Source organism: Dendrobates tinctorius, unplaced genomic scaffold, assembly GCF_039654945.1.
Source record: "Dendrobates tinctorius isolate UK_male_01 unplaced genomic scaffold, ASM3965494v1 ptg000070l, whole genome shotgun sequence".
In the NCBI taxonomy this organism is placed as follows: domain Eukaryota; kingdom Metazoa; phylum Chordata; class Amphibia; order Anura; family Dendrobatidae; genus Dendrobates; species Dendrobates tinctorius.
Window position 1 is genome coordinate 69917566 of NW_027361738.1, and position 13403 is coordinate 69930968.

At 42.1% G+C, this 13403-nt stretch overlaps 1 protein-coding gene across 2 annotated transcripts in view; it reads right to left on the reverse strand.

Moving 5' to 3' along the window:
- The window catches only part of PLXDC2 (plexin domain containing 2), a 674841-nt gene that overhangs the window by 231744 nt on the left and 429694 nt on the right, over positions 1-13403 (reverse strand). For both annotated transcript variants that reach the window (XM_073581846.1, XM_073581847.1), the window contains exons 5-6: positions 4674-4796; positions 723-841 (exon numbers count right to left, since the gene is read on the reverse strand). In XM_073581846.1, coding sequence (XP_073437947.1) covers positions 723-841; positions 4674-4796 — 242 coding nt within the window. The remainder of the gene's footprint in view (positions 1-722; positions 842-4673; positions 4797-13403) is intronic.

Below are 13403 nucleotides of genomic sequence, written 5' to 3' on the forward strand. Positions count from 1 at the left end.
CTTCCCAGATCTCAAAAGAACACAGCAAATGTTTGGGGCTTAATTACCCTGTTAATTATATATAAGGCCCTGTCTTTAACACAGTGATTCCAACTAGAACATGTCATATCAAAATGATATTGGACAGTGGAAGAAACAGTAAAAAAATAAATATTATTAATAATAAATAACACAAAAAAATGTGCTAATCAGATGTAAGGAAGGGGTTATAGTGTGTAATTAAAAAAAACATAGCCCTATTTATCCTGCACAAAAAAAAAGAAGCACAAAAATTACTTTAATATTTTATCAATAAAAATGTTATGTGACCGGTATATATGAACAAGTTAAAAAAATGTGATTAGACTACATTTGTTAACAAAAATATGTTTTGAATCTATGTAAAGATCATTAGGCACTGTATGTTTTCTTTAGGTGGGATTTAAAAGCTTTAGTAATAAAATCTTAGGAGAATGCAGATTTTATGTTTTATGGTAGTTTCCATCTTTGATATTTATGGCATATGTGGCCAAGTTGTCTCTAGATCGATGTGGGGACCACCAGTCATCTCTTCTGGCTCAACAGTCGTTAGGCGTACTGGGATTACCAAACGCAGCCACTTATGACTTGTCGTATACTTTTGCTATAGGATGGTATGGAGTGGTATACAGAACAAAAAGAATGGACCATTACTTGTGTTTAGATATTGTACTGATATGAGAGATACTTTTTCAGAGACTTACTTCTTTGTATCCAAACACTATTCGACCATCATTGATTAATGTGGCCTGAAAGGTGAAGCTTCCGAGACTGTAGTTATCTTGCAGATGAACATGATCCCACTGCACCACCAGCGCAGTACCTGGAAAAAAAATGTAAAGATGAAGAACATTTCCCAACAATAAATTCTTCCTTCTGCTTAAAGTGTCCATGTAACTTCAGGTATCTGGTTAAAAAGCTGAAGGATAACATTATTTCGGCCTACTATATGACTTGTGTCCTGCATGTTTCACCAGTTTTCTCTTCTTCAGGTGCTATTTCTAATTTTCAGCTCTCTCTGAGCAATTGGGTTGAAACTAGTTGCTTTGATGTCTCCCATACACAGCACTCAGACGTGAGGGATTCCTGCTCTTCTGTTTCTGTGTAGCACATGTTCAGAAGTAGTAGCAGCAGTGCAGGTCTGTGTGTGACTGTGCCTCCCTACCCCTGCCCCTCTCTCTTTTTCTCTCTGCTACCCTCTACATAGACTACAATAGTCAGCTGTAATCTGAAGCCTCAGAGAGAGGGCAGTATGTCTTGTTTTGACCAAGATGGGCTTTAATGTGTTTCAAAGTTGAATTATTGTGAAGTGAAGTTGAGGAGACAAAGTAAAAATGGCTCATAAGTGGAGAAAGTAGAATTCTCTGATAGGATATATTACTAAGTTTCCAATATTCCCTTGTACCATTGAATAGCGTCGAGTTTGTTGAAATGACAATTTAATAGGGTTGTCCGGTCTAGAACCACAAGTCTGCAGTCACTCTAGGTGAGTAGATATGGGGCTGTGTGAAAGCTTATCTTTTGTGACCTGAGCTGATGTTTCTAATGATACCCTTTATGTTGCAATGATGCGGCTGCCAAAACAACGTAATTCTGGAGTTTAGATTTTTTTTTCCTTCATTAATCTGTTTACTGATTAGATTAATTTATTTTATATTCTGATAGATCAGACATTTCTAAATGCAGGGATACCAAATATGTGTATTTTTTATCTTTTTTAATGGTTTTATTTTCAATGGGACAAAAAGGGGGGTGATTTCAACTTTTGTGGGTTTTTTAAATTTTTTTCACATTTAAAAAAAAAATTTCCTTTTTACTTTATTTAATAGTCCCATTAGGGGACGTAAAGCTGTGACTGACCTATCACTTGTGTTATACATAGCATTGCTGCAACACTGCTATGTATAATAGAAATCACGATCTCCTATGAACGATGGCCATAATGACAGATGGGGGTCATCAACAACCCCCTGGGTATCATGACAACCCATCGTTGCCCCACGATCACATCACTGTTGTGCTGTTGGGAGTGTAGAATTATGTGCGCCCCTGTCACCATGTGTTAAATTCCACTGACAGAGATTGACAGCAGGATTTAACAGGTTGACAACATTGCATGATGGCTGATTAAATAAGCAGTCATGTGTCGGCAAAGATGCAGGCTCACGCGACATATGACGCAAATATATGTCATATACCATGTAACCATGAAGGATTTAATCCACCATACATTTCTAGAGATATAGGCCTTTTTATTTAGTGTTGATTTTTATAGTCTTTCCCAAGGGGGCCTGGCTCAAATAATTCACCGGAAGGGTGTACCTTTAGGCTGCTCTAAATTATTACCCTTCAAGTCATGCCCCCCTGCAAGTTCATTAAAATTAGCACTAATAAAAGCTGCAGTGCTATCCACTGAGCCACCGTGCTGCCCTAAAAGGCCCAAGTATCTGGAACCGTATGGTGGAATTAAAAAAAAAAGGAATATTCAGGAGAGCAGTTCCACATCACTGTGAGGACCACGCAGTGGTACAGGTCTTTCTCTACTCCTGCCCCCACACTAATCAGTTTGATTGGTGCAGGGCAGGAGAGAAAGTTATCAGGACCTGTACATGATTAAAGGTGATATTTCAGATGTCATGGGTTTACTGCGACAGAAGACCGCGCTGTCTGATTTCTCTGCACTGATTAGAAGCACTTCACCTTCATATTAAACAGTACAGGTTTCTGCTAGCACTGCAGGGGTTAAGCTGTTCAGGGTTGGCCACTCCCCTCTGCTATATCTAGCCTCTGGCAAGCAGGCATTGCCAGAGTTTGATACTGCTGGGTCTGGAGTTGGAGGGGTTGGTTATTTGAGGGGGCATTTTTGAGTGTTGTTGTTCAGGAGACTGTTGCTTGGAGATTTATCTGTGTAGATAGTCTTATCCTCTCCTATTTGATTTTCTCTTCCTTTACTTCCCGGTGTTCCACTCTGTTGTTCATGTGTGCATATTTGTATGACTGGTATATTTTATTTATCCCAGTATGTTTTCCCTTGTTAGTCTTGTTTGTGTATTCATATACACAACCACTCCCCACTTCCCTGGGTGGGGGAACAGACAGATAAGGGCTGATTAAGGAGCTCTGCAAGGCATGTGGTCCTGGCATCTTCACCATAAGAAAAAATCAAGGGAGCAGAGATAGCTAGGGCACCCCTAATGTTAGGGATAGGGAAGGAGTCCCTAGCCCTGAGATATCTTGCAACTGTGCCGTGACAGCAGAGGTGATTGTGTCTGTAGAAGAGCTTTGTGAATGTAGTAAAGCTGAGTATGTGTTTATATATAGCATAGCTATGTGTGTATATTTGTATATGTAGCAGAGCTATGTGTGTATAGAGCAGAGATGTGTATGCAACAGAGCTTTGTGTGTTGCAGACTGGTGCTTTGATGTTACTGAGCTGTGTGTGTATGTAGCAGAGCTGGGTGTGTGTATATACAGCAGAGCTGAGTGTGTATATATAGCAGAGCTGAGTGTGCATGTACTGGACATGTTGCAGTGATGTGTACTTTATATGTGTGTGTAGGTTTGCACAGTTTAGACAGGTGTCAGTTACTACAGTGTGGAAACAGCTAGGAAAGTGTAGTGGACGTGCAGTACCTTGGGTTGACCATTAGATGGCAGGGAGGAGTGTGAGCAAAGGACTTGACATCAGCTTAGGGCTTTAGAAACCGTTGGTCATGGGGGGCGGAGTTACAGTGACAGTGACAGGGGACCGGGAGTGCTATAAATACTGAGGGAGGGTTCCAGAAAGTTCCAGTCCCCAGGGGGAGCTCCAGTGACAGGAGGACTGTGACAGTCTGTGCGCTGTGAAGAGAATCCAAACCAGGGGGACTGAGGAGAGAGAACGTCAGGGGGGTGGTCCTGACAGGAATACTGCAATATAGACGAGGCACAGAGGTTATATCAACGAGGCACAGAGGTTACGGATACCGTGTTAAGAAAGATGTTGTGACCAGAGAAATTACTGTTGGTTTACGGGCCTAAGGCGGCCACAGTGACGGACCTGTCAAAAGCGTCAACAAGAGTAAAGGGACGGTACGTATATATACGTCCCTGGCGAGAGTACGGGGTACTGTGGTGTATTGTAACCAAAGAGCCTTGAGGAAAATTGCGGAGTGCTGTGAGGCTGTCAGGCGGACAGCGAGTGAATAAAGCTTGGACCTGTTGCACCCAGAATCTGTCTCCATCTTGTCTCTGTTTCGTCTCTGCGCGGTAAGAAGAGGGACCACCCCCCCAGCTCGCCCCACCGACCCTACATGTGTTCTGCAGAGAATGTACATCGTGTGTGATATAAAGCTATATGTGATTATCACACATTCTGCAGAGAAACACTAATAAAAGATCTTCCATATTCTACACTTGTGCATTAAAATTAATTAATATTGACCCTTCCACTTCTTTGCATCTCAAACAAAATTGTAATTAGTAAGAAATAAGATTTTTCTTGGTTTCTCTTGTCTAAACCTAGGGTGCATCCTATACTACAAAAATACGGTAGATGGTGATTGCCTCCTTTGGAAAAAAAACAGTGATTTGTTAATTAAAGTGTTTAGGAATCTTTTTTTATTCCTGGTGAGCCCCTTTTAGAGCTTGTACATCAACATGAATTTGATACATACCATTGTCAAAGTATCTGACTGTAGAATTTCTGGACACGCTCGGATCAAAATTGGCCATCAAGGGAGCGATATATTGTGTTGCCGTGAGCATCCGGTGAACAACTTCTCCTGTGTATATAAAACCTGTAGAAAGCAGAACGGATAATATAATCAGAGTTTTTCTAGCGAGTTTAACAGCAGGGAATAGAAAATGCTAACAGCAGCTTTATGTGTACACACCGGAAGAACGCTTTATCACTTTGCTGATCTACTACGTGCCAGAAATTTGCCAATTAAGTCTATTTTATATGTGTTTTGCTGAATTAAAGAGGTTCATATACAGCGAAGCAGAGGGAAATACATCTGTTTGTAGGACAGGAAAATGTCTGATAAGCATATGTTGTAGCATATTGGATAGTCATTCTCATTTATACTTTACCTTCCGTATCTATTTTCTGCGTATGTTAGGCTAGTTTCACACTAGCGTTCGGCAGAGCTGCGGAGGGCTGCGTAGTTCCTCCATTAAGCCCCGCCCACTGCCACACCTCTTCCTTCATCCTGCATACCCTATCTTTAACATTGAGTACGCCGGTCATGCGAATGTATGCAGATGCCTGCGCATGCGTCATTTTGACGCAGTGCCGTTCGCAACATTGTTGCATTTTGTTGCGGTCGGCGCAGCACCAAAATGATGCATGCGCAGGCATCCGCATACATTTGCATGGCCTGCGTACCCAATGTTAAAGTACGCAGGACGCATGCCGACATAGGCGGAGCTGAAGGAAGAGGTGCGGAAGTGGGCGGGGCTTAATGGAAGAACTATGCAGCCCTCCGCAGCTCTGCCGAACACTAGTGTGAAACTAGTCTTACTGGATTTTGTTTTATGCCATCAGAATTACCTTTATCATATTTTATAAAACCCCGAAGATGTTAATGAGAGTTGGAAAAAAAGAGAACCTAGAAATTTTGAGATCTTTTAGGTTCTAAAGGGAATATGGAAGCAAGATTTCACCCTCCAAGCTATTTATATGTACATGTAGATCTTTCAAAGAAAAGTCCAGCAATACCTTTACATGGCCAGTCCGCTCTTCTGTCCCTGAGAAATCAGTCTTCGAAATGGCACAAAATGAGGCTGAAGACCAATTGTAGATCTGAAGACTGTCACTCCAGCTCTATTCCCATCTCAGCACCGCCTCCTCCTGCTTAGCTGAAGTCAAACAGCATAGAGGCTGTCAGTCAAGCAGAAGGAGGCAGTGCTAGGTGGGGAATAGAGCTGGAGTGACAAAGGCTTCAGCTCTACCATAGCTTTGCAGCTATATTTGCATATCAATTTACTTCTAACTTCTCAGAAACAGAGGAATGGACACGACATGTAAAGGTATTGCTGGACTCATCTTTGAAAGAGCTACATGCGCAAATAGTTTGGGCATAAAATTAATTCCTTAGGTCTGCTATATAGGAGCAACATGGAATAGAGGAGGTGAACCTGTATTCAGGGATATATACTTTTCCATTATTTTATTCAGTATTTGCATTTAAAAAGTTGTTCAAAGGGAAAATGTCATCTGAAAATTATCTATATATTTTTTTTTATCTCAAATGTATTTTTTTGTACAGTTAAGAAAAGGAATCTAGTATTAGGTACAGTGATTGCTTTGAAAATTGCAAAGAAAATATTAATATAACATAGTTATATGAAAATAAAAAAGATGTTTTTTCAGAACATAAGTTTAACATAAAAACATGATTTTAACAATAGATCATTTTCCTGCACTCCATACCCACTCATAGAGAAACTGTTAGTCCTGCTCTGTGCTTTCCCTTCCACCAGGTAGAGAAAGCCTGTGAGTCCCATTTCCCTGCCCAACAGATAGCGAGGAACCCATGACTCACAGGCTTTCTCTACCTGTTGAAGGAAGCAGGACTCAGAGGCTTTCTCTTACAGATAAAATCCTGCTTCCTTCTCTACCACAGAGAGAAAACCTGTTATTCCTACTTCCTTCTCCAACAGATAGAGAAAACCTGTGAGTCCTGCTTCCTTCTCCAAGATAGACAAAGCCTGTGAGTCCTCCTTCCTTCTCCAACAGATAGAGAAAACCTGTGAGTCCTGCTTCCTTCTCCACAAGATAGAGAGAGCCTGTGAGTCCTGCTTCCTTCTCCACCTGATAGAGAAAGACTGTGAGCCCTGCTTCCTTCTCCACCAGATAAAGCCTGTGAGACCTGCTTCCCCTCTACCAGATAGAGACAGTTTGTGAGTCCTGCTTCCCCTCCACCAGATAGAGAAAGCTTGTGAGTCCTGCTTCCCTCTCTACTACATAGAGAAAGACTGTGAGTCCTGCTAGCCATTCATAAGATACAGAAAGCCTGTGAGCCCTGCTTCCTTCGCCCCCAGATAAAGCCTGTGAGTCCTGCTTCCCCTCCACCAGATCGAGAGAGCCTATGAGTTCTACTTCCTTCTCCACCAGATAGAGAAAGCCTGTAAGTCCTGTCAGCCCTTCACCAGATACAGAAAGCCTGTGAATCCTGCTTCCTTCTCCACCAGAGAGAGAGAGCCTGTGAGTCCTGCTTCCCCTCCACCAGATATAACCTTTGAGTCCTGCTTCCCTGCCCATTCATAGAAAAAGCTTGTAAGCACCGCTTCCTCTGCCTACAAACAGTGATTGACAGCTTAATTCTGTATTTAGTATATACAATCATTTAATCATTTGTGGATGTGCTACAGTCTCCAGAGTCACTCTGCTTAGATAATGGAGCACATAAATAAGAGAACCCTTTGATAATTCTGAATTCACTACTAGAGGATTAAAAATAAGTTATATAAATAAGACAACCCCTTTAATAGGAATGTATCATCAGAAAATAGCTTATTATTTAATTCAGATTTTTGTGTTACATGTATTTTTTATGTTTTGGCAATGTTTTCATAACACAATCTTTATAAAAAAAAAAAAGACAAAAAACAGAAATCTTGCAATTTTCACATAGGCCACTGGGTCTATATTAGACTCATACTTCCTGCTCTATCCAGAAGACTTTTCAGCAATCTCATTATCATCAGAGGCAGGATTACAATTAAAGTTAACGTCTCTATTCACAGCTGATAACACAGGGTCTACCAACCAATCACAATAGAGGCTATCCCAGCTGACCCTGCTCCTCCTCCTGTACTAGATGATTCAATACAAAAGATAGGGTCAAGGTCTGTTCATTGTGGCTTATACATTTGTTGTTTCCTAAAACAACAGGAAGCATTTTATAAAAAAAAAAACCCAGTGGCCAGTGTGAAAATTGCAAGATTTCAAAGTTGCATTTTTTTTATAGATTATGATATGAAAAAAAAATTGTCAAAATTAAAAAAATATAGATTAAAGAAATTAAACAGAATTAAACAATAGGCCATTTTCATAGGAAACATTTTTAAGGTAAGCCATTTCCTAACAATAATTTCTGAATTGCTTTCAAGAAACCCCTTTAAGTGTAATTTTATATTATCCACTATCCACTTAGTCATTTAATCATTATTGGTGCCAACCGAAGCATAGATACATAAATACTTTTGAAGCCACTAACTAGACATTACAGTTGCCCTTAGGATTTGTCACACATAATGCTTTAATACTTTCCTCTGTGTTTTAATCTTTAATCCTATGTTTGTTCGGAACAAAATATGTTTATTTAATGCCTCCAGTTAAGCACCAGACTACATGCTTATTCCCATTAATTCTGTTTATTATGCAAGAAGCTTGTTCTGATGTGTCTCGCAAGCGGAATGTAAGATTTTTTTTTTCCTTTTATATGGCCAGCTTTGTACACATACAAATATTAGTCTTATCAAACATTTATCCTTGGGGAAATAGCATATTATTTGTTTCTCCAACATAAACCTCTGGTTCCTCATTTATCTTATATGTCCTTCAGATGTATCTTCCATAAATCTGCTCTCCCATAATAACCGTTCATTATATTGCTTTTCTCTTGGTACTTTGCTTATGAAGAATGTAATTCTCTTCGTTTGGAGGTTTATGATAGAAGCCGCCATGTGTTGCTAATTTTCATTGATGGAATTCTTTCAACATAAAGGCTTGATGCATAAAATATTTTCTAAAATGTCCTGGCGCAGATGTGCCCACCTGCATACATCCGTAAATTTCATCAAGGAGCCTGGGGAGACAGGCCCGCGGGGCATTTGCCCCTCTGCCACCCGGCCCAGCCCGCCCCTGAAGGTCTCTATAAATTAGAGATGAGTAAATCCGAACTGTAAAGTCCTGGGTTCATACCGGTGCTGAGCTCCGTATACGGACTTCTCCCAGAAGTCCGTTTTAGTGCTGAAAGTTCTGGGAAAACAGGGAGAGAGATCCCTAGACCTTACTACGACCATCTTACAGCCCTATTAGAGCACCAAAGTTTGGGTCACTTTTGACTTCTCTGGGGTTCGGGTGTAAGTTTCAGTGGCGTTTTGGTACCCAAACAAAACTTTGGTCAAAAATCTGGTCGAACCCGAAGGACCCAAACATCCACCGGTCTGCTCATTTTTACTTACGATACAATATAGTGAGTCACATGCCAGAAAAAAAACCTTCACGGACTGCAATTCACACCTCAGCCATTGGGTGGCCAGATATAGACATATCAGAAACATCTCCTGACAGAATATCACAAAGTCATTTTTTTTCTTCAAAGCTGATCATCTTGTGCCACTTATTTTGGAGCCAAGAGGATTACTAATAAAGGACATAACTTTGGTAACACAAAGAATTGGAACAGTATAGTCTAAAGGGTGGAATTTAAAAGGTTCTGTTTCTGTCCATAAACAGCACCACAGTATCCTATGGGCAGCATCTGCTATTACAAAAAAGTAATTGAACAACGGTTAGCTGCAATACCAGACACAGGTCATAGACAAGAGTGGCGCTATTTCTGAACTGTTTCTGTTTCGGCTGGCGTCATGCCATTTTTGCAAGATCCATTAAGATATGGTATGATCCATCGTGGACTGTTTTTTTTTTCACCTTCAATCTTGTCTAAGGGATCAGTCAAATTTCCACCAGGGTTGGCTTTCTGCTGGACAGAAAATCTGAGCATGTACAGTGGGCAAAAAAGTATTTAGTCAGTCAGCAATAGTGCAAGTTCCACCACTTAAAAAGATGAGAGGCGTCTGTAATTTACATCATAGGTAGACCTCAACTATGGGAGACAAACTGAGAAAAAAAAATCCAGAAAATCACATTGTCTGTTTTTTTTTCATTTTATTTGCATATTATGGTGGAAAATAAGTATTTGGTCAGAAACAAGCAATCAAGATTTCTGGCTCTCACAGACCTGTAACTTCTTCTTTAAGAGTCTCCTCTTTCCTCCACTCATTACCTGTAGTAATGGCACCTGTTTAAACTTGTTATCAGTATAAAAAGACACCTGTGCACACCCTCAAACAGTCTGACTCCAAACTCCACTATGGTGAAGACCAAAGAGCTGTCAAAGGACACCAGAAACAAAATTGTAGCCCTGCACCAGGCTGGGAAGACTGAATCTGCAATAGCCAACCAGCTTGGAGTGAAGAAATCAACTGTGGGAGCAATAATTAGAAAATGGAAGACATACAAGACCACTGATAATCTCCCTCGATCTGGTGCTCCACGCAAAATCCCACCCCGTGGGGTCAGAATGATCACAAGAACGGTGAGCAAAAATCCCAGAACCACGCGGGGGGACCTAGTGAATGAACTGCAGAGAGCTGGGACCAATGTAACAAGGCCTACCATAAGTAACACACTACGCCACCATGGACTCAGATCCTGCAGTGCCAGACGTGTCCCACTGCTTAAGCCTGTACATGTCCGGGCCCGTCTGAAGTTTGCTAGAGAGCATTTGGATGATCCAGAGGAGTTTTGGGAGAATGTCCTATGGTCTGATGAAACCAATCTGGAACTGTTTGGTAGAAACACAACTTGTCGTGTTTGGAGGAAAAAGAATACTGAGTTGCATCCATCAAACACCATACCTACTGTAAAGCATGGTGGTGGAAACATCATGCTTTGGGGCTGTTTCTCTGCAAAGGGGCCAGGACGACTGATCCGGGTACATGAAAGAATGAATGGGGCCATGTATCGTGAGATTTTGAGTGCAAACCTCCTTCCATCAGCAAGGGCATTGAAGATGAAACGTGACTGGGTCTTTCAACATGACAATGATCCAAAGCACACCGCCAGGGCAACGAAGGAGTGGCTTCGTAAGAAGCATTTCAAGGTCCTGGAGTGGCCTAGCCAGTCTCCAGATCTCAACCCTATAGAAAACCTTTGGAGGGAGTTGAAAGTCCGTGTTGCCAAGCGAAAAGCCAAAAACATCACTGCTCTAGAGGAGATCTGCATGGAGGAATGGGCCAACATACCAACAACAGTGTGTGGCAACCTTGTGAAGACTTACAGAAAACGTTTGACCTCTGTCATTGCCAACAAAGGATATATCACAAAGTATTGAGATGAAATTTTGTTTCTGACCAAATACTTATTTTCCACCATAATATGCAAATAAAATGAAAAAAAAACAGACAATGTGATTCTCTGGATTTTTTTTTCTCAGTTTGTCTCCCATAGTTGAGGTCTACCAATGATGAAAATTACAGACGCCTCTCATCTTTTTAAGTGGTGGAACTTGCACTATTGCTGACTGACTAAATACTTTTTTGCACCACTGTATATCTGCCCTGACCATCAAACAGTAATAGCAGTGATTCTGTGAACAGAGCCACATTGGCACTAGAGTTCAAGTCCTCTTCCTCTCGGAAGAGAATATGCATATTTAATTTCCCATAGGAGCATGCAAGGTGTTTACGCTTACTCATACTGGCATGCCAGACCTGGCATGTCACTCTCTACAAGTAGAAACCTTACCCCTTATATAGGGTCAATTCATCAATCATGTAGCTGTGCAAAATTTGTGAAGCTTTCTGACATTTTTATGCCATCTTTGCTAAGTTTTTGGAAAGTTGGTGAAGATTAGCAGGAGGGACATGACCTAGTGTGGCCTGAACAAATTCAATATAATTTATGCCAAAAAATGGCAAAAATTATAGTAGAAGTGTCCTCTATTAATGGGATACATTTCTGTCTCTGGATCATGGCAGCTGAAAGAAGCACCAAACTCAATAAGAGGTTTAAACCTTATCCATGAATGACTCCAGTGTAATCTGCATCAAGACTGACAAACAAAACTACAGCCACAGAGAGGGCGATACAGTAAGGCTGATCTAGCACACTTAGTGAAGCGCTCGCGTCTGGTATTTAGTGTGCACTGTCACCGTAAATGAATGCTATCTGGCATAACTTATGATGAATTTGATGGGTGGAGGTGACCATACCCCATCCTGTCAATGTCCTGGCCATGCCACGACAATATTGGCGTAGCAGGCCATTACTGGCATGTAAATGCCAAAAGTCACAATATTTTTGGGCAAATGCAAAGCTGTCCCAGGACCTGACTCCAGTTGACCACTCTATTCTTTTTTCAGTTTTCCTTCTTCTTTCCTCAGGATCACGCTATCCACTGTCTCAGTTTCCACTCACATATTAAACACCAATATCATGTGGTTCTGCTTACTAGTCAGACTGTAGGTCTGCTATAACTGCATGCTGGCCCCTATCTTTGTCAGCACAGAGAAGTCACCGGCCTCTGCTGACAATATCCACAGAGCAGCTCTTCCTCTTCCGGGCTGCTCTGTCGATGGGGCATGACTGCCAACATCATGCTGATTGACAGCCAGCTCCCCAGTTAGGCAGTGGGGAGTCAACTGTCAATCACCTATGATGTCAGCAGTCAAGCCCCATGAAGAGAGCAGAACAGAAAAGAAGCCACTGCTTTGTCGACATGACATCAGCAGAAGCCATTGAATCGCCGGCAAGAGCGCTCTGTGACAGCTCTGTTGCGGCAGATATCGGGCGCCGGGCTTAACTGGCAGGTAGGTGGAAAGTTTTTAGGCTCATAGTAAAAAAATGGTCCTGGATAAATCCTTTAATATTACTAAGGCTAGTTTCACACTAGCGTTACCGGGCGCAGCGCCGCTGCTTAGCTCCGCACCCGGCCACATCCCCTCCGGTCAGCTCCTCCTCTGATCGCATGACGCTGCATGCGATCAGTGTACTCTATATTTAGCGTTGGGTACGCTGGTCGTGCGCTGGCATGATTTTGATGGCGAATGCACCCTTTTGGCCCTGCGCCGACGTTCGCCAAACGCATTGCGTTGCATTTTTGTGCGCTCGGTGCAGCACCAAAAGGGCAAAAGCGCTGTCAAAATCATGCCAGCGCACGAACAGAGTACCCAATGCTAAATATAGGGTACGCTGATCGCATGCAGCATCATGCGATCAGAGGAGGAGCTGACAGGAGGGGGTGCGGCCAGGGGCGGAGCTTAGCAGCGGCCCTGCGCTGCGCCCGGTAACGCTAGTGTGAAACTAGCCTAAATTGACTACAAAAAACAAGCAAACAAGGGGGGATTGACAACGTAAACTGTTATGATTGAGTCACCGTAGGAGGCAAAAACAGAAATGCTAGCTAAGTCCTGAAAACCAGAGAAGTTGGCAACTATCAGATTGAAGACCCCTGAACCTATCAACACAACTAGCAGTAGCCGTGGGGGGTTCCTACGATGACCTAGACCCCTCGATCACAGCCGGAGAGATACATAGGCCTAAAGAAGGAAAGGGGAAATCTAACTGCCCCAGAGCAGACCCGAAAGCAATAGGCAGCCCCCCACAAATA